Source organism: Somniosus microcephalus, chromosome 11, assembly GCF_052327205.1.
Source record: "Somniosus microcephalus isolate GS21.2 chromosome 11, FLI_Smic_1.0, whole genome shotgun sequence".
In the NCBI taxonomy this organism is placed as follows: Eukaryota; Metazoa; Chordata; class Chondrichthyes; order Squaliformes; family Somniosidae; genus Somniosus; species Somniosus microcephalus.
This window is the reverse complement of record NC_140997.1, coordinates 32,945,847-32,972,431: the sequence shown is the minus strand read 5'-3', so window position 1 is coordinate 32,972,431 and position 26,585 is coordinate 32,945,847. Positions and strand designations below refer to the sequence as shown.

The following is a 26,585-nucleotide window of genomic DNA, read 5'->3' as shown; positions in this document are numbered from 1 at the left end:
TCATTGCATAAAATACAAATAGCAGTGATATGAATTTTGCTGAATTTTAATTTGCTGTAAATTCTGTAATGTATGTCGCAATTTAACTACAGCGATTTCCATAGGAGTTTCAACTGTCCGATAATGCAACTCTTCAGCTTCACAGTTGGGTTAAATTTACACAACCTCAAACACTTATGGATTATTTCTAAAAATGTATTTCTATTGCTGGACCCAGATTTGCATTGTGCTCAAAGGAAAATACTTGCATTTATATCCACCACTCACATCAGCCATGCTCATCACGGGCAGCCGCACATATTGGCCAAATGGCAATAACTTTTTGCCATTTCCACTGAAGTAAATTGTAAAGGCGCTGCTTAGAATACATTAAGCGGGCCGGCTATTTCGGGCAACTCAATAAGCTTTTCCCACCTCGTCATCATATTTGTATTTAAATCCCTCATGGATCATTTTGTGTCTGTGCTTGTTATTTTTTTTGGTATCTCAGTGGGCTTTATTAAGTTAGAAGATTAGATGGTCATAGGGTTGTAGAGTTTATACATCAGCTGTTAAATGTAGGAGGAGGCGTTTCCCCCAATGTTGGAGATGAGCAGAGTGATGCGTTCTGGAGGGACGTCGCCAAACACAGGGCAATGCGCACTCACTTTGGATAGAATCTCACCTTCCATGAAGGGAAGCACATCCTGTGGCGAAACGGGTTCTCCTCGTTGGGGAGCTGGGGCACAGCTTAAATATGGCGGAGTGATGCCTGACTGCGAGAGCGAGTGTGTGCATCCCATTCACTGCTCTCAGTCTTCCGTTAGCAAGGATGGTGTTAATGCCAATAATTACCTGATTAACCCGAGACATGCCGGCAAAGATGGCAGCATCTGTAATGACGGCCGTTTCAATTCGGGCCTCAGACATTTCCTGTTCCCGTTCTCCCTCAATGTCTCTAAAAGACAATACACTGTTCAATGCTTATCGTGGGCTAACTGTGTTAACACCAGCTATAAGCAGTGGGGACAGCTTATGCTTAAAAAATCCTTCAAACCTAAACAACTAGTTTGCCATAAGGAACTCACCACTGCAGGCCAAAACCCAGTGTAGAACCCCAGCACAATACACCAATCTAGCACCACACCATCTCAATTTTCTTCAAGTTATGCATTTAAAAATTAAGCCTATTAAATTACTTCTTAAATACAAAAAAATAATGGATGTAATGTATATATACACCTTAAGGGAGAGAACTACTTTTTACAGCTCCTGTATACTGTAGTACCGACAGTGACCACACCTGTATATAAACCCTGAGTAGTGATCTGTACACTTAGTTCTAGAGTAACCCTCATTCAGTAAACACCTGTTGAATCGTTCCCTGCAGTCTGTTGTCTGATTATTGAAGGACACAACATTAAAATACACGGATATAAAATTGGCGACAACGCAGATTCAAACCTACCTGCAACTCTGCATCACCTCCCAGGGATTCGCTCCTGGAGAACAGTGGAAGGAGGTCGAGTCCAGAAGCACGGGCGTCAACCACGGGCAACCGCCCAGTCATCCAGCGGAGATTTGAGCATCGCAGGGGAGGCTGTCGAGAGCCAGGCTTGGCTTTCCAGTCAGTGGTCCAGCGAAACGGGCTGGCAACAGGTACTGCGCAGACCCTTCCCGGACAGCGGCGGGCTAGAGCCCGACCGAGCGGCACAGAAAAAGGCCGAGCAGCGTCGACAGGGGAGAGAGAGGGGGCAGAGCGCACAGGGCGCAGCCGGTGTTCAGGACCGAGCAGCGTCAACGGGGGAAGAGAGACGAGAGAGAGCAGAGCGCAGCCGGTGGTCAAGGGCCGAGCAGCGTCAACGGGGGAAGAGAGGCACGCAGGAAAACGCGAGGCGCTGCCATTGCCACGAGGACCACAGAGAGCGGGATTGGCAGCAGCGCAGGAGCAGCGCACGAAACCCACAGGGCGTCGCCATTTGCCACGAGGACCGCTGAGAGCGGCGTTGGCAGCAGCGCAGGAGACGCCATTTTAAGCCGCAGCGGGGAAGAAAGGAAAGCGCGGGAGCCGCCATTTTAAGCCGCAGCGGGGAAGAAAGGAAAGCGCGGGAGACGCCATTTTAAGCCAGTCTAACCACACCCAAAAATGCCGAAGAGTGGCAGTATCACAGCGTTCGACAATGAAGTCGAAGATTGGACGACATATGTCAAATGCATAGAAGTATACTGCAAGGCGAATGAAGTGCCAGATGACAAGAAAGCGCTGGTATTGTTGAATTCAATGGGTGCAAAAACGTATGGCTTACTACGAAACCTAGTAACCCCAGAGAAGCCAGTAGAAAAAGATTTTGAAAACATAGGCCTAGAAATTGGGTAAAGCCCCGCTTGAGGCGTTAGAACTGGCGATGCGCTAAGTTTATAGCCAGACGAGAGCTATCCGCGCCTGGCGCGATATTGGGTTGTATCGCCCCCAAAGGGGATTGAGGTGCTAAATCAGCCGTTGCACAGTGCTCTTAAGGCGCAAAAGGTCAGGCGCCACTCAATTTCGACGCGGACGGGCGCAGCGCAGGTGAACTCAATTACGGCAAAGCACGAGACCTGCAGGCGCCGGCCGGCTCTTAAAGGGGTGGGTCAGTCAGACTGAGCTTCAACACCCAACGCCCTGTAGGCCTCAGATTCGGCGCTCGCCCTTGTCTGGCGGTACAAAGTTGATCATTATGGAGAAGGTTAGGCAGAGAGCAGAGCGCTTCAGCACTGAGGCTCTGGACCAATTGGTGGCTGCAGTTGAACACCGTCGACAGGTGCTGTACCCGGATAATGGCAAGAGGCCAAATCAGAAGGCTTACCGACGATCTTGGAGGGAGGTTGCTGTGAGGGTCAACTCCAGCAGCATGGCGACCAGGACCCCTGTTCAGTGCAGGAAGAAATTCAACGACCTCACACGGATCGTTAGGGTGAGTGATGGTTTACCAAACTTGTGCTTCCCTCCATCTGCAGCTGACTTCGGGCACCCTGCTGCAATGATGCGCCACTGGCCATCTGTCAGTATGCACCCATGGCCCTTTCTGGGCAGACACATGGACAGATGTCTCAAGGCCTCATGTAAGGGCTCTTGCACCATGGGGGGCATGCGATGATGTCTCAAGGCCTCATGTAACAGAACCTCCCCTTCTTTCCCCTGCAGTCCAAGATGGCGCAGATTAGAAAAGAACAGCGTCGAACCGGTGGCGGACCTGCACAAGTGGTCACTCTCACGGATCTGGAGGAGAGAGTGCACCAGATACTTGGTGGACGTCTGTCTGGTCCAGTGACCACTGCATCTGCCGACCCCATTACCGACAGCGAGGGTAAGACTCTCACCTTTTCCACCTGTTGCCTTCCACTTGGTCCCCCCGCCAGCATGCATCCTCAGTGTACAGCCATGTCAGAGCCATGCCGCAATCTGGCATGCCTTTCAGCAAACCTGTCCTTTTGCTAAAGCCACTCTTCCACCTCCCACTTTCAGATGAAGCAGCACCAACTCGGGCTCAACGCGCTGAAGCTGCCAGTGCCAGTGCCAGCGGAGGCGAGGACCAGGGGGAATCCGGACCAGCCATTGCAGAATCCGGGGAGCGGAGACATCTGCAGACTGGGGATAGTAGTCCCCTGGAGGGGAGGGGGGGTGGCTCGGAGGATGAACCAGTTGCCGGACCAAGCGGCATGGACCAACACAGGGGGGATAGGCAAGTTCGGCCACCGTCTCCCCGCAGGGCAAGGCAGGTCGTCATGACTGCTGCACAGAGTGCAGATGAGGTCCGTCGCCTGGCAGAGATGAGCAAACAGGCCTGGGTCAGACACACTGAGCTGATGGCTGCAGTGGAGAAGATGCCTGAGTCAATAGATTCATTGGCTAGGAGTATGTTGGACTTCGGGGCAACAATGGAGAGGATTCTGCAGGGCTTTGGTGCAACAATGGAGAGGTCTCTCCAGGTGTTCGGGGAAACAATGGACAGGTCTATCCAGGGCTTCGGGGCCACAATGGACAGGACTATCCAGGGCTTCGGCCCAACAATGGAGAGGACTGTCCACGGCTTTGAGTCGGCAATGGAAAGGACTGTTCAGGGCTTCGGACAATCCCTGGAAAGGTCTGTGCAGGGCTTGTCCGAGGCAGTGGAGCGGTCGGCTCCTGCCTTGTCAGAAGCCATGGGAAGAACTGTCCAGGCTTTCTCCGAAGCACTGGCACCTGGCACACAGGTCCTCACTGTTGCCACGCATTCACTTGCTGGGCTCCTCCACAGCCAGATTAACGCAATGCGATGTCTCACTACAGCCACCCTCTCTGCATCAGATAGGATCACCCCGGGCCCTTCCACTCCCGTACAAGGCCAGGAATCCGTGGAGCCTGCGATTGTGGCGGATGAGCCGAGCCGCTCCCCTCAGATAGCCAGTGTGTCGTCCGACCATGGTGCAGGTGTCCTCTCTCGGCAGGAGACCATTGCACATGCCAGCGCTGGGACGCCTGCATTGCAGCTGCCACCACCTGCAGCCCACACTGCTTCCAGCCATGCTCAAAGCAAGCATCCCGCGTCCGCACCCTCCAAGCCCAGAGGTCGGCCAGGCCGTACCTCAGGGGCTTCTGCGCTTCCAGACAGTCGGCAGGCGTCCCCCAGCCTTGAGGCCACCACTGGGGTGCAATTACGTAGGAGCAGCAGGGAGGGAAGGGGCCGGGCACGAACGAGAAGTCGTTCTCCCTCAAGGGGCCAGTTGTAGAGGGAGGTGCTGAGACGTTTGTTTGTCCAAATTCAAGGACACCCTCACCTGCTGTTATAGGTGCAGATTTTTGTTGAGTTTTGCTGCTTTGCCGAACAGGTCACATTTATTTTGGCAGTTATGGTTTCTGCTCACTTTACGTTGTTTAGCTGTAATGAAAGACGTTTGTGTCAATAAACAGAAGTTTAAATGTTGCTTGGTGCATGTGATTACTTTCAGTGATGCTGGCATGCAGAGGCCCTCAAACATCCAAAGTGCGCATGAGGTAAGACTCTCATCATTCCGCCACAGGGGTGTCAAGACGAGTCCAGAGGAGCCTCTGACGAATGGACCTTCCACTTTCAGCAGCCCTTCCATGTTCCTCCTCCTCCTCCTCCGCCTGCTCTTCCTCCTCCTCCTCATACTCCTCCTCCTCCTCAGCCTGCTTGTGCAGGGTCCGAGGGAAGGTAATGAATGGAGGCGCTCGCCTATAAAGGGCATCTGTCACTTGCCGGATGCAACAGCGGACTGCAGCCTGAGCGACAGTCGCATTGTCCCCAATGGCTGACTGAAAGGATCCGTTGGCATAAAAATGGAGGCCTTCAGTCAGTGTAGCCATCACGGACAGAGAGGTTCTGCAGCGTTCACGCGGCTGCAGATCCTGACCAAGCAGGTGGCACAGATCAGTAACAATGTCCCTCCAGATTCGGAGCCTTCGCAAACACTGCTCCTCCGACATGTCAAGGCTTGTCACCTGCTGCCTAAAGACACTCGCAGCCTCCCGTCGGATTGGCCGACCTCCATTGCCCCTCCTCCTTCTGGCCAATCCCGGCCCTCTCTCCCGCCGTCTCTCTGCCCCTTCACAGTGTTGGGCGATGAGGCCGCCGCCCTCCAAACAAGCTCCCATTCCAATGCCAGTTGGTCAAAAGACTTTTAGGTGTAGTGCTGCAAGTGCTTCGGACAGGGTTGAAGGTCCCAAGTACTGTAAAGCTCAAATCCCAGAACTCCGCTCCACATTAGCTCGCCAACTCTCTCTAGCAGCGATCGCAATGAGCAGGCCAAGTGGCAGAAGATTCTGCACTAGAGCTGTCCCCTTTAAATAGCGCCGCCCTACTCCGAGAAGGGCCTGTTAGCCCTCCCTCAAACTGTCACTAATAGCGCTGGGCGCTAAGGCTCCGGGCACCACCCAATATGCGCTCAGGCGCTCCTAAAAGGCGTTGCACACTGAAATGACGTCATGAGCAGGCGCGAAATGTATAGTCAATTTCTGAGTCGGCGCTATCCTCATAGCATTCGCCCCAAGATAGGGCTTTGCCCCAATTCTAGGTCTCTTTAGGCGCTCAGCGCCGGCGCTACCAACCCAATTTCTAGGCCATAGTGTCAATCCTACAGGACCACTTAAACCCCACACCGCTGCTGATAGCAGAAAGATTTAAGTTTCACAAAAGGAACCAGCATAACGATGAAAGTAATGCTGAGTATTTAACGGAACTGCGCAAGCTATCGAAACACTGCCAGTTTGGAACGGGACTAGCAGATACTTTAAGGGACAAGTTTGTGTGTGGGCTTCAAAGTGAAGGAACCCAGAAACGGCTTTTATCTGAAAAGGATCTTACGCTGGACAAGGTTTTCAGCATTGCAGCATCACACGAAGCAGCAGCACGGGGCGCTGCAGAGATACAACGGAGGCCGCAAGAATATGGCACAAATGAAATGTCATATGGAACAGTGAAGTGATATCGCTGCGGCAGAACAACACACGACCATAATGATTGCTGGTTCAAGGACAAAGTGTGCAGACAGTGTGGAAAAGTAGGACACATAGCAAGAGTCTGCAGGTCGGGAAAGAAAACCAGCAGCAAGAAATCTCCACAGGAGAAGTACGAGAAGGTACATAAGGTGACGGAGAGTAGTTCAGACGAACAGAAGAGTGATACAGACTCCGGAAGCAAGGAGCTGGGTTGTCTGAAACTACATAATGTGATCAAAACGGAGGATCACCAAACTATCTGGGTCACGCTCAAGATAGCAGGAGTCCAAGTGAAAATGGAATTGGACACAGGATCAGCCCTAACAGTCATAAACCGAAGGGACTACAAGCGGCTATTCTCACATATACCCTTGAGAGATACAGAGATTGTTTTGAAGACGTACACGGGTCAAAAAGTCTACCCCAAAGGAAAAATAAGGGTGAACGTTATATATAACGGCAAGGAAACACCAAAAATGGACCTATATGTATTGCCAGATGGAGGACCACCACTACTAGGACGTGAATGGATCCGGAAGATACAGCTAGATTGGCATTCCATACAAGCGCTGACTGTAGAGGCCAAAAAGGATGACGACATCACACCTGGACGACTGTTAAAAATGCTAACTGATGCACAAGTGTTCCAGCAGGGGCTCGGAACACTAAAAGGCATAACAGCGACGATCATAATGGAGGAAAATGCAAGCCCAAATTTTTTTACGGCCAGACCGGTACCTTATGCGATCCGCCCAGCTGTCGAAGCAGAGCTGGAAGGTTTGGAGCGTTCAGGAGTACTGTCCAAAGTGGCCTGGAGCGAGTGGGCTACACCCATCGTTCCTGTAATGAAGAGGTAGTTGAGTAATACGCCTGGGGAACCAAAGAAGGTTCGCATCTGTGGGGGCTTTATGGTGACAGTGAACCCAGTCCTTCACACTGTACAATATCCGCTTCCGCGGATTGAAGATATTTTCGCCTCGCTATCTGGAGGGAAACGCTTCACTAAGATTGATCTGGCCCAGGCGTACCTGCAAATGGAGGTAGAAGAAGCCTCGAAACAGTACCTCACGATCAACACTCAAAGGTCTCTACCAATACAACCGGCTGGTGTTCGGGGTAGCATCAGCTCCGGCTATTTGGCAAAGGGCAATGGATCAAGTCCTGCAAGGGATTCCAGGGACCCAGTGTTATTTGGACGACATCCTGGTCACGGGCGAAAATGACAGTGATCACCTCGCCAACCTGGAGCAGGTGCTCACTAGGTTGAAGGAATATGGGCTCCGAGCTAATCGCCACAAATGCGAGTTTTTCCAGAAGCAGATCTCGTATTGTGGCCACGTTATTGATAAAGAGGGGTTACAGAAGTCCCCTGAAAAGATTGAGGCAGTAGTCAAGGCTCCAGCACCGGAAAATGTGTCACAACTGAGGTCGTTTCTCGGGCTGGTGAACTACTACCATAAGTTCTTGCCGAAATTGTCTACCGTACTACACCCACTGAACACCCTACTGCAAACGGGGGGTACCATGGAAGTGGAGTGACGAATGTAAACGAGCTTTCCAGAAGAGCAAAGCATTGATCACATTAAAAGAGGTCTTGGCTCATTTCAACCCAGCACTACCAATTCGGTTGGCATGTGATGCATCACCCTATGGCATTGGAGCGGTGCTGTCGCACAAATTCCCGGACGGCTCGGAGAGGCCAGTAGCCTTTGCGTCTCGGTCACTAACCTCAGCCGAGCGTAACTACGCCCAGATTGACAGGGGGGCCCTCAGCCTAGTGTGGGGAGTGAAAAAGTTCAATCACTATCTGCACGGGCAGAAGTTCACCTTGCTGACTGACCACCAACCACTTGTCTCCATCTTTAATCCAAAGAAGGGCGTTCCGGTGATGACTGCGCAACGGCTACAAAGATGGTCCCTTTTTCTAGGGGCGCGCCAATATGAAATCGAGTATAAGGGCATGGAAACGCTGATGGGCTATCACGCCTGCCACTGCCTACTGCGGAGGAAGCACCAGCAGTGGATCCTGTCGAAATGTTTCATTCGACTATAATTGAATGCTTGCCAGTAACTAACGCTGGTATAGAGAAGGAGACCCGAAATGACCCGACACTGTCTCGAGTATATGATTTGACGGTGAAGGGATGGCCAGCACATGGCGACTCACTGTTGCCAGCATTCTCATCCAGAAGAGAACAGCTGTCAGTATGCCAGGGGACAGTGATGTGTGGATCCCGAGTGGTAATTCCACCCAAAGTTAAGGGAGAGAGTGCTCAATGAGCTTCACGAAGGTCATCTGGGAGGGGTGAAAATGAAAAGCCTTGCTAGGGCTTATGTGTGGTGGCCGGGGATCGATCAGCAAATCGAGGACCTGACAAATAGCTGCTCAGGATGCCAGAAGGTCCAAAATGCACCACCACATGCCCCTCTACACCCATGGGAGTGGCCCTCATCTCCATGGCAACGGGTGCATATTGATTTTGCTGGTCCATTCATGGACAATGTTTTTAATAGCCGTGGATGCGCACTCGAAATGGCCTGAGGTCATCAAAATGTCCTCCACCACCACGGAGAAAACTATTGCAGTCCTACGGACAATTTTTGCCAGGAACGGCTTGCCAGAGCAGATTTGCTCCGATAACGGACCACAGTTTGTGTCCGAAGAGTTTCGAAGACTTATGAAAAGGAATGGGGTAAGGCATTACACATCCGCCCCGTATCATCCAGCCACAAATGGATTGGCTGAGAGGTTCATACAAACCTTTAAAAAAGCAGTAAAGGCCATGTGCGATGACGACATTCCACTGCAGCATAAGGTGGACAATTTCCTGTTAGCCTACAGAAATGTGACACATGCAGTCACCAACCAGGCCCCAGCCATGATGTTCTTTAACCGAAGGTTGAGATCTCGTCTGAATTTGCTCAGACCAAATGTACGGAGATGTTGAGAGTAAGCAATTCCAGCACATCAATGAGAAGCCGACAAGGAGCTTCAATGTAGGGCAACCAGTCTTGGCCCGCGACTACCGAACAGAGAAATGGCAACCAGGAACGATATGCACATGGCAGGGGCCACTAATGTACACAGTGGATGTTGGGGAGAACATTGTGAGATGCCATGCTGACCAGATCCTAGAGTCACAGGAACGAGTCAACCCCATGTCTCGGCCATACGTACCTGGTGAGGAACCCGACGTACAGGTCGCATCTACCTCAGAAACAATAGCATTGGAAGCTGATGAATCAACTGACGACAGGGTGCTAGAATCGCCTCCGCACCAAGAGCGAGACACTCGGGAAAGGCGTTATCCAGAAAGAATCAGGAAGCCTCCCCAGAGACTGAATATATGAATGGACTATTTTCATATAACATTGTATATTAAAAATGTTAATTGTTAAATGAGTATTATGGTACTGTTAATCTAAAAGGAGAGGAATTGTAATGTATGTAATGTAACCTTAAGGGAGAGAACTACTTTTTACAGCTCCTGTATACTGTAGTACCAGCAGTGACCACACCTGTATATAAACCCTGAGTAGTGATCTGTACAGTTAGTTCTAGAATAACCCTCATTCAGTAAACACCTGTTGAATCGTTCCCTGCAGTCTGTTGTCTTATTATTGAAGGACACAACATTAAGATATACGGATATAACAAGAAGTCTGTGTTTCCACCATCTAAAAATTTAAGATTCCAGCGTATCAAACAGTACCACTTACCATCCACTTCGTCTACCACAGCCCGAATGACTAAAGGAAAAACTCCTCTCTCCAGATCAAAGTTTAACTAAAAGATAAAAAGGAGAGAACAGTCAATAACAAACATAAAAATCATTATTAAATTTCAAAAAACTTTAGAGGTACTGGAAAATTTAGAGCGTCAAAAAAACAACGCATTTTTTATATTTTGTGCATATTTCTGAGATAAATACCCCAGGTATACTACATTATGAAAACTATTTAGTCGATCAAAATCCTTGAGTTTTTTTTTAAGTCTGTCCGATTGTGACACTACATTCAAATAAATGGGTAATACTGTAAGATCCCCAGTCTATTGAAATCAATAGATAATTCTGCAACAATAATGCATGTTAAAGTATGCTCCAGAGACAGTGCTAGAAACTCAACTAAGCCAGCTAAAAGTTCCTACGACTCGGAGTGATGCCACAGGAGATCAGCTAGTAATTCATAAATGTATTGCAGTATTTATAATCATTAAAATTTAACTCCAATTAAAAGACCTAGAAATTTAGCATGAGTTTAGCAGATATTTAAACTAGAAAACTACAACACCAGAATGGTATCGGGCAAATTTTAGAAAGATATAGAGCAAGCTAGCTGAGGTGGGGTGGAAAGAGAAATTGGCACACAGGACTTGTACAGCAACAGGGAGATGTTTTTTAAAGAAATATTGCAACGGTACAGAATAAGTATATTCTATTAAAAAAAGGAAACCATGAGTAGTTTTAGGATGCCATGGATAAACAGAGGTCAGAAGCCAATTAAAATTGATAAAAGCGAGTTGTGACCCCCCGAGAAGTCAATTGTCAATTTGCAGGTGTAATGATCATAAAACGGTGGAGATATTAAATATGTTCTTTGCTAAAGAGAAAGATATTGAAGAGATGAATCCTTAAGTGGTTGAGAGCGAGACGAGCGATAGTCTAATGCATAAAAATAAAATTTTGGATAAATTAGTTAGGCTAAAGGACGACAGAGTACCAAGGCCCAATGGGGCAGAAAGGGAGACAGAGCTAATCACGATAACTACAAGCCAGTTCGTTTAACCTCTGTGATAGGGGAACATTTTGGAGTGTCTAGTTAAGAAATTACTATATACCCAGATTAAGAAAAATAGATAGAAGTAACCAGCACTTATTTCAAAAGGGACAATGGTGTTTTGACAAACCTCACAATTCTGAGGAGGTAACAAACACGATAAATGGGGAAATGTAGTGGATGTAGTGTACATGGACTTCAGGAAAGCATTTGACAAGGTACTACATAGATTATTAGAGGTGATTAAGGGATATGAAATTAGGGGAAGCATAGCAAATGGGTTTTAAAAACTGGTTAGAAGGGAGAAAACAGAGTAGGAGTTAAGAGAAGTTTTTCCAGTGTGATTGTAAGTGGACAGTGGCGTCCAACAGGATTCAGTTCTGAGGCCAGTTCAATGTGTCTATCAATGATTTGGATTTAGTCATTCAGGGGCTGATGTAAAAATTTGCAGATGATACTAAAATAAGAAGTATTGTTCATTTGTTAAAAGACCAAAAGCAGCTGCAAAGGGCTATTGGGAAGATGGGGAATGAACTATATGGAATTCAATACAAGCGTGAGGTGATACATTTTGCTAAAAAAAAACAATTACACCCTGAATGGAAATAGACTGAGTGATGTGAAAAAGAGGGATTTTACTCTTTACTCAGAGTGGTGAGAATGTGGAACTTGCGACCACATGTAGTGGTTGAGGAAAATAGTATCGATACATTTAAGGGGAAGCTAGATAAATAACGGGGGAGAAAGGAATAGAAGGATATTTTGATAGTTTATTTACTTCATCCCTCCCTATGCCAACATTCAAGATTAAATTGAACAGGTGGAAGAAGGATAAGGGGGTGAAGGGATAGGGGAACAGGATAGTTAAATATAATTAGAGCTACCTGCTCACAAGAGATTGGGCCGAACGGCCTCTTTACAGGTTGTAACTTCAATGTATTTTTCTGTATAGTAGAGCTGAGTGTTTACTGTATACCTGTGCAAGCTACCCCATATCTGCAGCTGAAGTTACCAGAGGCAGCGTGAAGAAGAAGGCGGCAAAGACAAAGAAGATGTTGCATTTATATAGCAGCTTTCACGACCTCCGGACGCTGCCAAGCACTCCACAGCCAATTTTCAGTCACTATTGTTATGTAGGGAAACGCGGCAGTCAATTTGTAACCAGCAAAGTTCCACAAATAGTAATGATATAAATGATCAATTAATCTGTCTTTTTAAGTAATGTTGGTTGTGGGATAAATGTTGGCCAAGGCACATGGAGAATTTCCTTGCTCTTCTTTGAATAGTGCACTGGGATCTTTTATGTCCACCGGAGGGGGAAGTCAGGTTTAATGACTTACCCAAAAGACCACAGCGTCGACAGTGCAGCACTTCCTCATTCATGCACTGAAGCGTCAGCCTGGATTATGTGCTGGAGTGGGGCTTGAATTCACAACCTAGCACTGAGCCAAGGCTGAGAGGTGTTATAAGAGGATGGTGTGGTTGACCATGTCAAAAGTTGCAGGGAGGTCCCAAAGTACAAGAAGAGATAATGGACCAGAGTCATGGAGAACGTCATTAGTGACTTTGGTTAAGGCCATTTCAGTGTTGTGGGAAGGGTAGTAATCTTATTGGAGGGATTCAAACAGGGAGTTGCAAGAGAGAGACAGATCTGGGAAGTGACATGTTCAAGGACCCTCGATAGAAAAGGAGGTTGGAGATAGGGCAGTAGTTTTTAAGGACAAAGCGGTTGAGGGTGGTGGGAGGTGATAATGGTGGTTTTATGGAGAATGAAACAGTGCCGGAGAGAACAGCTTACAATGTCTGCTAACAATGGGGAATGGAAGGAAAGTTTGGTGGCCAGCAGCTTAGCGGGGATGGTGTTGAGGGAGAAGGAGGTGGATCCCTTGGGAGAGAATAAGAGTGAGAAAGAAGAAGAAAGGAGACAGACAGACAGAAAGAGAAAGGAGATTTGCATGGTGGACAAGGGGAGGGGGAATCTATCTTGCTGACGAAGAAGTCCATAAACTCCTTGCTCTTATTACTAGAGGCGAGTGTGTAGAGGGCAGTAAAGAGGAGTTCAAGGAAATAATTGGTAGTGGAGAAAAGAAGCCACAATAATCCTAGAGTTTTGGACAGGTTTGGCAGAGGGTAGTGAGGCCCGATAAAGCTAGATGTGTTCCAGACAGATATGATGATGGATGGCTGAGCCAGGTGTGTGTCAGATACGCTCAAGTCTGCACCACTTGCATTTAAGGGATCAACGATGGGGGAAATGACTGGGATGGGAGACTGTGAAGGTTTTGCTGTTGACAAGGGCACCAAAGACGGAGGTGATAGTGTGTGCCAGCAAAGTTATTGTGGCGAATGGAAGGCCAAAAGGCTAGGCAGCTGAGAGTTTGAAAGCACAATTGTAAGTGGCATGCAGGAGTTTCTTTTCTCAGGTGACGCAGAAGGAAGCGGAGGTAGGAGGATGTAGGTGATGAGGGATACACGGAAGTGGTCAGAGGTGGCCACGTCAGTGATCAAGACATGGGGAGTCAAGATTGTCGTGAGATCGAGGGATGGGCCATGAATATAGGTAGGAGTGTTTATATGGAGGAAGAGGTATAGGGAGGGCAAGGGCAACAAATTCAGAAGAGACAAGGAAAGGAAAATCGAGGTGGAGTTTGAAATCAATGAGGCTCTTAAGTTGCTCAGTGCAGAGGCTAAATGAGGAGCGGAAAGAGGCTATCTTGGTGAGCAATTTAGATTGGGGCAGGGGGAATAATTAATTATGAAATGAATTTTATATATGCAAAAGATAGATATTAAAAATGCTGGTGTTAATAGTACACTGAAAATTTGCTTGTAACTAGAAACTTCTCTATGTCACAGCTAACCTTAACTAGCTACCTAAAATTCACTTTATTCAGCAACTTTGCTATATATTTTGAATTTATAATTACAGCCAAGCGAATAGAAATGCTCCAAGTCATAAAGTTCAATATCACCAGAAATTCAGTTTTTTTTTAATTGACAGAAGGCCAACTAATAATAGTTTTTCTAACAAGTGGTTAGATTTTTAAGAATTCCAATCAGAACATACTGTACTTATTAAGGAAATGTACTTCACAGCTTAATCACACATTTGGGAAACGGTGCATGAAATTAAAACATTAGCATGCACAGAAATAATCCGACTTGTTCTCTAGTGTCTGTACATGCTGTACATTTGGTTTAGGTAGAAACACAACATAATTATACATTAACAAGACACACTATACAGTTATTCAACTCTTAAAATGGTCTACAGAGGAAGAGTCACGCTACTTCAAAGTAATTCTTTTTGTGAAGCAGAGATGTTTTGAGGTGCTATATAAAATGGAAGTATTATCATTTCAAATAGCAACAGAGTGAAATTCAAACATCTGTACATACAAGCAGCTAACTAGCATCCAAGTAAAATCGATAGACTGGTACAATTGCCTTCAGGCAACTTGAGAAAATAACAAGAATGTAATTACAAACAGGTTTGTTCAACTGTAGCTTCAATTAATAATGATGCAATTATAGAAACAATTCATTCAGCTAGGGCAGGAATGGGACACTATAATTGGTGTCAGTCTCTAAAAAAAAATCATTTAAAATGCAACAATTAAAGTTTAAAATTAATCATCTAAAATGCATGAAATGTGAAACAATTCAAAGAAATTATAACACCAAACTGTAGACAAGATTTGAAATTTAGTAAAAGAAAAACCTCTGCTGATCCTTTGTTTATAATAAAATAACAACAGGGGTAGGTCATTGCTCAGAATCTTACACAACAATGTAAACAGATTAAATTATGGCTGCAGCAACTGGACAATGCAAATGCATCCAAAGTTATTTACGGGTGCTTTGGCTTGGCTATTCTCACCCATCGTCTTATAATGTGGGCAGTATAGCACTTGAATGGCATCAGCATCTGTGGAGCCCAGGATGATTCATCACTAGCGCCAATGACGACATAAGGGAGCTTAAATCCAGTGCTTTAGTTTTGCAGTAACTAGTGCATATTCAATGTCTAGCCTCAAGCACAGATACAGATAGAAGGCTGGCATGGTAGTTGCATTTAATTCTGGACCCTCAACTCAATACCAGCTGATAGATGGAGCACTGACACAATGTCGCTTTAAAATTTCATCCCTATAGACGTGTCTGGCTTAGAACAAAAAAACCCCCAATCAAGGCAATAAAAATGGTGTTCAACAAGAGGCTGTCCATGTGGATGTGACAGGTCTCAAAATGCCCCATTTCAAAAAGAACTCAAGGAATTTAATTCAGAGTTCGGCTAAAATCTGTTAAAGCCTTTTAAGTTACTAAAATTACAGGATTGTGATCTGTAGTTTACGGGCCTACGGATGAGCAAAGAGACAGGCAACATAAAAAATAAAAAAGTTTAAATATATTTTTGCCTCCGCCTCTATTAAACGTTTGTATCCACCGTATTCGCAGCTCTGTATGATAAACTGTTTCCATCAAAACAGAGTATTTTTAAACAGCTTGTGGGAACAGATTTGGCAACCAACATTACTGAACTTCAAGACCTTTAGAGTTTAAAAGGTCAAGAATATTGTAGATTCTGAATGCTCCATTGTTTTGAATCTAGCATATAAAAGTCTACAAATAATTTACTATTTTTAACGTAAAAAATTATTATTTTTTACACCTTGCTCAGTTTTCAATTCAACTTATGAATATTTCAACAAATTACGTAAGCATTTAGCTCAAGTATCAACAAACACAAACAAGTAAAGGTTACAAGTGCAAAATTCAGGACATTGCCGTTCCTCCCAGGGTTACTACCACAGAGCTTAATGTAATTCATCAGGCAAAGGATAAAAGCTGCATAACTGCCAACAGTGAATGCAGAACCAATGCAATTATCTTGTGCTATACTCTTCTGTTACAGCTCAGTGCAATTAATTCAAAAAGATTCTGCACAGTTCTAAACAGGCTAAAATAAGTCATCAGTTTATACGGGAAATTGGTTTAACTTAATATAGCATTAAAAAATATGAAGATGGATTTTCTCTTAAAACATTCTACAAAAACAAGCCATACAAGTCACAAACCGCAAACCTGTGATGCTCGGCTAGTAGGGTTGGATTGAATGTATTCACTTTCTTAAAAAAGGTATTGTTTCTCTTTGCAAACAATATTGCAAAATCTAAAACAATGCAATACTATCTAAACTGAACTCTGCTTTGAATGACATATATATGGCTACAAAGTGGGCACAACCCAAATTAAATGGTACAGTAATTAAAATGAATTCCAAGACATCTTCACAAAAAGTAGTGCCATTTTGCTTTTCAGAAGAAAAGTTACATTATTTGCACCAAGATTGTTGTAACTATAATGCAACAAATTCTGTACACTCATTTTTTGTGCGTCATCATTTCCTATCTTGCTTCTTTGTGGCACCTGAATAGGATTTCCCAATATTAAGTCAGCTGTCACAGATCCCCAACCACACCACTTCTACCATTAGATGGAGCTTCAGTTCCCCACAACTAACCCATTATACAGGTTCAGAGGCTTCTCCGCCAAATGATGCAACCCACCTTACATCCTCTCTGCTTGCATAATCCACTGAAGTAAGTTTACTCACAAACTCATTTTTTTTTTTTTTCTTAAACTGTCCTGATATAATTGTACTTTTCCTTATGTTTAATTTTTCCAGGCCCTACCCACCTCTTCCCCAGCCCCAACATCTATCTAAAGCATGCCACAACCCCCTCCAGATTTCTGATCGCAACAGCCTTCACTAAATATTCATTTGCCCCCTCCCAACTCAAAAATGATTTTTAATTATCCTTATCCTCTACAGTTTTGTTTTGCTGATTTTTTTTTTTTTTTTTTAAAAACGGTGTTAATTTTTTATAAAATCAGACCAATGGGTTTGACATTCCTCCAAACCCCAACTCCCACCTCAACCATCTTCACACAACATGCTTCCAGATCACCGGTTAATACCCGTTTATCCACTCCCCACTACCCTTTCGAAGCCTCTTAAACAAATTTTCATACTTTTAAATAGCAATTTTGATTTTTAATTATTCAGTCTACAATATCTTTCATTTAGTGTCCGTCACTAGTAGATGATTAACATTTGCGATTGCAATGCAACAGGGCAGGGTCACCTGTGAACAAAAGCACAATTAACAAAGAGGACAATAACAGCATCAACAGCTCCAACTCTAGTACATGTGCATTAGTACACATTATAGCTGTTAAAAGTTTTATTTTAACATCTGAAATAATGTACAGACGTTTTGTTAATCCAAAAGCTATTTGGTTTAGTTTTCTTCATTAATATAATGGAAAACATATAGTTCCTGTACTTATCTTATAAGGGATATAATATATCTTATCAGGTAATAGTTTGGACTTATATTAGGAGTGTCAATTTGGGAAGAAAATCCTCGTGACAAGCAGTCAAATCACACAGAATCAGGTGCCCTAACTTCAGCAAGGCCAGTTAAAGTAGGTGGCTTAGTGATGCTCTATTGACTCCAGTCTAACAGCTGAACCCCATACTGTATCCCAGAAACCACAGAATGTTAGGACATCCTGGTATGCACTGTACCTAAATCTGCTACTGGGTGTGATTTTGCTCTATAGCTAAACAAAAACATTTCCTCTAAAATGTTAATAATTTCTACTCAAGGAGGTGTGTACAGACCCCTGACTAGGGTAATAATAACCATACCAGAAGAAGTGAGGCATTGTTTCGTTCGTCTCACTCATGTTGTAGCAAAAACATTAATGTCCATCAAAAGTTTTTCCATTTATAAATTACTAAAAAATGACTGTGTACGCACAGAATGTTGAAATATGTGCCCACTGCAATAATCAAACCCAGCATGTCCACTTTCAGGTAACTCAAATGAATCAGAAAAGAACTTACTGGTCAAAATGTTTTTTAAAAAGTAGTTTAAAGTAATTGAGTTTTTACCATTTTTGTTTTACAGCTGTGCTGATAGAACACAAAAATGGTTTTGAGCAAAAGGACTCCAAAAAGTAGAATAATTATCCATTTTGGTATAAAAGTGGACAAAATGGTTTTAGAGATGACAGTTGGTGTTTATGTACTGACAATACCTTAAATTCTCCCTCCCCATACCAACTAAAAATGAAAACAAATTAAGAGCACCTATTCCTAAATTAATATTTAAAATGCATTAAAAACACCAAATTGTTACACTATTTCTCCATTCTTCAGAAAGGGACTAAAACAGGATTTAAAGCCCAATTATAAAATAAACACGGATTAATCAAATGTCAAAGTAAAATTGGATCGGAACCCTTTAATTGTGTACACTGTGATATTTTGTTTTCCTTGTAGCCAGCTGGAGTAAGACTGCAGCTTAGTGTAAATACAAGAAAGGGTTTATACTGTGTATTCATGTCCACCAGGAACTAGATTAAAACTGTCCAAACCTTTCACTCAGCACTTCAACAACTGGCTTTCACCACATCAGTCTGTACTAAAATCAATCCAAGCTCCCAAAGGTGAAACAACAGAATTTTAATTCACTGCGTGGCCCACTACTTTCTGACAAACATTTATTTAAAAATATTTAGAGAGTAAGTACAAACACGACACTGAAGCAGAATTACAATTTTGATTAATGGTGCCTGTAAAGTACATATACATCTCCATGTTCACTATTTGAATATCCAGTACTTAGAGAAATCTGAAGTTGAAGCTCAGAAGACATCAATGTACAATAACAACTTGCATTTATATAGCACCTTTAACGTAGTGAAACGTCTCAAGATGCTTCACAGGAGTATTAACAAACAAAATTTGACACCGAGCCACAAAAGGATATATTAGGACAGATGATCAAAAGCTTGGGCAAAGAGGTAGGTTTTAAGGAGGAGAGAGGCAGAGAGGGAATTCCAGAGCTTAGGGCCTAGGAAGCTGAAGGCATGGCTGCCAATGGTGTAACGATTAAAATCGGGGATGCGCAAGAGGCCAGAATTGCAGGTGCGCAGAGATCTAGAGGCAAGCTGTAGGGGGTTACAGAAATAGTGAGGGGTGAAGCCATGGAGGGATTTGACAACAAGGATAAAAAAATTTAAACGGAGCCGTTACCGGACCAGGAGCCAATGTAGGTCAGTGAGCACAGGGCTGCTAGGTGAACAGGACTTGGTGCGAGTTAGGACACGGGCAGCAAGGTTTTGGATGAGTTCAAGTTTATGGAGGGTGGAAGATGGGAGGGCATAGGAATGGTCAAGTCTGGACGTTCCAAAGGCATGGATGATGGTTTCAGCACCAGATGAGCTGACACGGGGTGGAGTCGGACCACGTTAGGAAGGTTGAATAGGTGGTCTTGGTGATGGAGCAGTTATGTGGTTGGAAGCTCATCTCGGGGTCAAATTGACACCAACATTGCGAACAGCCTGGTTCAGCCTCAGACAGTTGCCAGGGAGAGGGATGGAGTCGGTGAGGGAATGGAGTTTGTGGTGGGGATTGAAGACAATGGCTTTGGTCTTCCCAATATTTAGTTGCAGGAAATTTGGAGGATACATCCCACGGAGGTCAGCTAAGTGATCCTTTAGGAAATTCTCACCACGCAGTACGGATTTTAGCTTTAAGAGTCTTTTGGCCGACATAAGAAGGACATGCTTCCAACAAAATGGATAGCTTGTTATCTCTACAGAGGAGTCCCTCAGCTTTGACTTTCTCTGAAAATAAAGATGCTTAAAAAATGCATAGCCTATTAGGGGGCAATTATTTATTGGAAGCACTTCCCCACAGTTATCTTCTCCTCCGAGCATCATGTCTAGATTCAGAGATGCTCAATTGTCAATAATTGATTGTAGTGTTTTAAGAATTGCTGGATATCTGGTGTTTTAATTACAACAGTACTTAAAGCATCCAACCTGTAGGCATTTAATTGCTTTTAGCTTTTATGCAATCTGCTGTGATGCATTAATTGACTGCATGAAACACATCTCAGTACTTAAAATATAATCAGAACCTTGGTGTATTCTACTCTTGATAATGAAAACATGCTGCAAGATCAGCTCAAAGAGCAGCTTTATATTTTTATATATGTAATGCAGTTATTCAAAAATTACTAGCGAGCTACTTGGAAGCCGATCACTTTCAGGGTTAGCTGTACTTCGGCTCAAAGTCCCAAAGTTAAAAGCAGATGATATTGCGGCATAACATTATCAGGGGAATAATTTTAAAGATAACTACTCCTTTATGGAAGCCCAAGCTTCACTCTGAAAATAATTTCTGGCTGATAGTACTATTATGCATCAGACTTTAGACTAAAGACTACAGTAGAGTCAGTAAGAGTGTTGTGCTGAAAGTAAAGGTGCAGTTCTCTCAGGTCATAAATTTACACGAATCAGTACTGTTGTATCAGAGGTTTAAAAAAAATCCAAACTCAATAGTTACCTGACCTAGCCCCAACAGTCTATCTTTTATTAGTTAAACCCTTTCACAGCAGTCATTACTGTTGCTAATCTTTACGTTTTCTTTTAAAGCTTATTTATGATGGTATTTCTGCGCTTTGAATAAAATATCTAATTTGTGTCACAAGTCAAGCGTGTTCTCCCTCCTCACCAAGTGCTTTAATCCATTTGAGATACAGCCAAGCCTCCTTGCCCTTTTCTAAAACCACTGCCTTCCTTATAGTCAACCAAAAGAACAATGCAGAATCTTCCATGACCATCACTCTGCTTTCTCCTGATGAAGGGCGATCAGATTTTGGCTTTTCCTACATGCATTTCACTAGCAGCTGCAAACCAGAGTCTACAGTTGCCTATCCCAGTACTTAAAGAATGTCCAGCAGAAGATGTAATCACTATATTATCCTGCTGCTATATTCCCATTTGTCTTTATGAAAATTAATTTTAAAACTTTAGATTATTTTACCCAAGATATTGGAAACACGTCCATTCATAGTCAATGTGTGGACAAACTAGCCTGGATTCTTTGTTGTAATTGTATGGTTATGCCAAAATTCTTCCACAATTTTGGTTTGCAACTATAAAATCCTTGCAGAACACTATTTAGTCAGCAGATAAAAATCAAGGAAGGCCATTTTGGACCATTGTAGCTCAGTGCTAGCTCCATACTGGAACCGTATGCTTTAGCCTCAGTTTCCTGTTCTTTGCCTACACCCTTTAACAGGAATAACATATGACACAACAGGGTAGAAATTAGTGTAGGTGCTGCGGCAGCACGTGCCCCAAAGCAGGAGGCCCGAGGATCGATCGAAATTAGTCCTCGGGCATTGTCTGAATAATTGGGGCACGCTGCCCCAACATCAATTTCAGGCCGCCTGTCTCGCTAGCAGGAGCCCTCAGCCAAGTTCCGGAAGGAGGTTTGGAGCAGGCTACGGTGATGGGGGGGGGGGCGATCGTGACTCCTGTGGAGTTTCGGAAACACTTCCAGGCTCCATAGGAAGGCGTTTTGTTTTTAAAGAATCAAGAACTTAACCTTGATTGGCAGCTGCAGGGGCCCGCTGAAGAATCCACTGGTGATCAATTTGTTAAAGGGGTTTTTAAAAAGGAGATAGGCTCCTAATTTACATATTTAAGGGGCCTAACACCAGTTTTAGGCTTCCTCCCGCTCAGGACACCTAGAAAATGGGCCCTAAAAATTTGCAATTGGGAATGGCTGCGCAGATTGGTACCTTACTGCTAAATTGGTATGTTTGAGTCCATTGTATAACTGAAAAACAGGCACAACACATACCAAACATTTGATTAAAAAAAAGTAACAGATAGGTCTGATTATAATTACTGTAAAGAAAAGCTAGGCTCACTTGCAAACACGAAGGTAACATTTTTTTTGTTGACTAAAATGCATTTGCCTGGTCTATAGGCCTGGTATGAAGACTGTACATGACTGACAAGAATATTTCATAAAGCACTTTCAAATCAATTGTTCAAAGTAAGCTTTTATACTGCATTTACAATGGGTGTTGCAATACACCAGCAACTTTATATTACTAAAAATATTTGCATTTTACAACATGGTAAAAGATCAACATTTTAGTGCTTTTTGATCTGCTTTCCTAAAATATAAATCTTCCAGCAAAAATGTCTGGCACATCAGACGTCTGTGAAATATTAAAACGTTCTTCCAATTAACTTAGTCTGCACATTAATAACTTTGTTTTTCCTTTGTATTTATCATACTTATATCACAATGCAAATCAGTCTTCATAGGAACGAGAGTAGGTCACTCAGCCCCTCGATGCGTTCTGCCATTCTATTAGATCATGGCTGATCTGTACCTCGATTCCTCTTAGCTACCTTTGATCCATATCTCTTGATGCCCTTACCAAACATAAATCTATCGATCGGTCTTGAAAATTCCTACTGACTCAGCATCCACGGTCTTTTGGAGGAGAAAGCTCCAAATTTCCACTACCCTGTGCAAAAAAAATGCTTCCTGATTTCATCCTAACCGGCCTAGCTCTAATTTTAGGATTATGCCCTCTTGTTCTGGATTCCCCCACCAAAAGAAATAGGTTCTCTGAATCTACCCAATCAAATCCCCTTATCATTTTAAATATCTTGATCAGCTCACCCCTCAACCTTCTAAACTCAAGGGAATACAACCCAGGCTTGCCCTCGCAAAGTCCCAGTATCATTCTGGTGAATCTGCATTGCACCCCGTTTCATAAGGTGCGGTACCCAAAACTGAACACCGTACACCAGATTGGGTCTGACCAAGGCTCTGTACAACTGAAGCATCACTTCCTCACTTTTGTGTCATTATTGAGATAAAGGCCAACATTCCATTAGCCTTTTTGATTGCTTTTTGTACCCATGCTTGCCTTGTCTTTCCAATTTGAAACAATGGCCCAGAAATTCGGGTCTCCACGGGTGAGTACACACGGGGTACTCACCCGTAGGCCCAATGGAAGTGCCGGTTTCGTGCATGCATTGCGCAGGAAACCGGAACTTCCATTCCCTTGAAAGAAGGGGTTCAGAGGTGGAACGCGTGCGCCGGAGAGGCAGTGCGTACGCACTGAACTTACGTTTTTTTTCCAGGTTCTTCCGGGAGGGTAAGTCTCCAGGAGTCACACACATAAAAAGCAGGCATAAGGCCTGCTTTTAACAAGGTAAGTGGTGAATTAATTAAAATTAAAACATTTTTTCCACAGGTTTATTGTTTTTTAATACTTTAAAGAAAGTAGGTTTATTTTTAGCCCCGTTAGAAAATGTAATTAATTTTTTCAAAAATTTAAATTAGTTTAAAATAGTTATTTTATATAATTTAGTTATTTTAAAAATGTGATTTTTTAAAATTTATTTGAAGTTTGTGATTTTTGGGGCTTATAGTAATTATGGTTTTGACAGCTCTTCCTGTCAATTTTATGAATGGGCATTTCCCTGCTACCATTGGCTCTCCATGGCCCACGTGATCCCAGGGGACGCATCGAACTAACTGCGCCCCTGGGATACGCAAGCACTGCGCGCCGGCAGTTGGAGCAGGCCCAGGATCGGAATCCCACGCAGGCCCACAGCTCAACGGCCGGTGCGCAAGGTAAGTGCAGGTCGGGAGCTTGCACCCGCGGGAAGCCCCCGACCCAAATTTCTGGGCCATTGTTACAGTCTGGGTTGTAGACTTCTTCACAAGGTATACAGCATTCAACTACTGACAAGAAGGCAGAGGAACGACAGCCACAATTCTCGCACGGTTAATCAGCTGATGAAAGTTTTAAACCCATCTATTCCACCCTGAAGATCAAATGGTTCAATTCCATTCGGTTGTCCATCTGCTTTAGCAGTCCATTTGCAGTGCATAAAATTCACCTAAATTATCAAGCAAGTTTTAAGTAAGAGGCAGCTCCAAGACCATTCGCCAACCCCTACCCAAGAGTAAAATGTTAAACTGTTGGACATTAACTGTTTTAATTAGCAAATTGCAAACACGAAGGTTGAGTTTAGTGATTCTAAAACGAGTTCCTGAAGATGCTTACAAAAACAATAATTTCCAGTGATCACAAGTGTGCAAGACAATAAAAAAAGGCTCTCCTGCTGATCAATGAATGGGCATAAACAACTTTTTCAAGTGGGAAACAGCAGCTTGTGGTCATTATGCAAAACAAGACTTTCCAAATACTGAGGAAAACAAACATTTTTGTCAAGTTTTTTGGGGGAAAGTTCTTTAAACAGCTGAAGCACTAATTTGGTCCGTTCGTGTCACAAGGTGGCCTTTTTAGCAAAGTCATTTTAAAAGCCCTCGAGGTTTCTTTGGCCGCAAATCAAAAAATAGCGTGCGTAACCAATCCAAAGTCATGACACCTGAAAAACTCCAGAGTGGTTGAGAGTGGCTGCCTATGGATTCGGAGCATTAGCACTGCAAGTCAACAGAAGGCAAAGCAAATCTTCAGAACAATTTTAAGACAAAACACATTAAAGCTTTTTTTTGGTAAATTGATCTCCATTTTCATACCGCTAAAAGGGCATATAGTATTTCCCCAGCCTGCCAGGCAACATACAAAAAGCTTTATATCAGCCAATTCATCACAAATATTTGGTATCTGGCACTTCCATTTTTGTTTGTACGTCAGTCAGGTGGATCATGTTTGCACTGTGATGCAATCTGTACACTAATCTGTGCATGAAACCTCACTAGTCACAGGTGTTTCCTCCACCCTACCCTCGCAATCTCAGTGCTGTAACTGTCCCATAAATTGCCTAACCAGGACAACAAATGAATGAGTAAATCTAGCTAGTGAAAGTATGATTACCTCAAAAGAGCCCAGGAACAGAGAGATGCCGGCACTTGCATAAACAGGAAACTGTCTGTATTTACTTGTTCTACGATGAATCATATCATAAAACCCACAAATATCTTGCGATCGTACAACAGTCCAATGAGGGTTTGTTAATTACTAGTTCTACTGTTCTGCAATCTTCCAGTTTTACTTTCAACTGCCAAATTACAGAATACAATGAATCTTAAAAAGATCAAATGTTAACTACCACATTATTGGCAAAAGTTCAGAAACCATGACCTTGCTAAGTATGAAAACTGTAGAAACTACATTGTAGATTTAAAATACAAAGTAGAAGTTATATGAACTTGCATGATTACATTTAAAATAGATTATTCTTCAGCCATACATATCACAGTTCAATCCATGCTTTGCAATTTAAAAAAAAAATTCATTTATGGGATGTGGGCGTCGCTGGCGGGGCCAGCATTTATTGCCCATCCCTAATTGCCCTCGAGAAGATGGTGGTGAGCCGCCTTCTTGAACCGCTGCAGTCCGTGTGGTGATGGTACTCCCACAGTGCTGTTAGTTAGGGAGTTCCAGGATTTTGACCCAGCGACGATGAAGGAACGGCGATATACTAAGTCAGGATGGTGCGTGACTTGGAGGGGAACTTGGAGGTGGTGGTGTTCCCATGCGCCTGCTGCCCTTGTCCTTCTAGGTGGAAGAGGTCACGTGTTTGGGAGGTGCTGCCGAAGAAGCCTTGGCGAGTTGCTGCAGTGCATCTTGTAGATGGTACAAACTGCAGCCACGCTACGCCAGTGGTGGAGGGAGTGAATGTTTAAGGTGGTGGATGGGGTGCCAATCAAGCGGGCTGCTTTGTCCTGGATGGCGTTGAGCCTCTCGAGTGCTGTTGGAGCTGCACCCATCCAGGCAAGTGGAGAGTATCCCATCACACTCCTTACTTGTGCCTTGTAGATGGTGGATAGGCTTTGGGGAGTCAGGAGGTGAGACACTCGCCGCAGAATACCTAGCCTCTGACCTGCTCTTGTTGCCACAATGTGTGTGTGGCTGGTCCAGTTAAGTTTCTGGTCAATGGTGACCCCCAGGATGCTGATGGTGGGGGATTCGGCGATGGTAATGCCGTTGAATGTCAAGGGGCAGTGGTTAGACTCTTGCTTGTTGGAGAGAGTCATTGCCTGGCACGAATGTTACCTGCCACTTATCAGCCCAAGCCTGAACGTCGTCCAGGTCTTGCTGCATGCGGGCATGGACTGCTTCATTATCTGAGGAGTTGTGAATGGCACTGAACACTGTGCAGTCATCAGCGAACATCCCCATTTCTGACCTCCGCATTTCTGACCTTATGTTGGAGGGAAGGTCACTGATGAAGCAGCTGAAAATGGTTGGGCCTAGGAGACACTGTCCTGAGGAACTCCTGCAATGATGTCCTGGGGCTGTGATGATTGACCTTCAACCACCACAACCATCTTCCTTTGTGCTAGGTATGACTACAGCCAGTGGAGAATTGTCCCCCCACCCCCCATACCCATTGACTTCAGTTTTACTAGGGCTCCTTGATGCTACACTCAGTCAAATGCTGCCTTGATGTCAAGGGCAATTTCAGCTAGGATAAT

The 26,585-nt window shown here is 44.2% G+C and overlaps 1 protein-coding gene across 8 annotated transcripts in view; it reads right to left on the bottom strand.

Annotated features, from left to right (window-relative positions):
* The window catches only part of LOC147110459 (E3 ubiquitin-protein ligase MGRN1-like), a 152,806-nt gene that overhangs the window by 50,331 nt on the left and 75,890 nt on the right, over positions 1–26,585 (bottom strand). For all 8 annotated transcript variants that reach the window (XM_086000452.1, XM_086000449.1, XM_086000450.1 and 5 more), the window contains exon 6: positions 10,178–10,244. In XM_086000452.1, the coding sequence (XP_085856578.1) occupies positions 10,178–10,244 (67 nt within the window). The remainder of the gene's footprint in view (positions 1–10,177; positions 10,245–26,585) is intronic.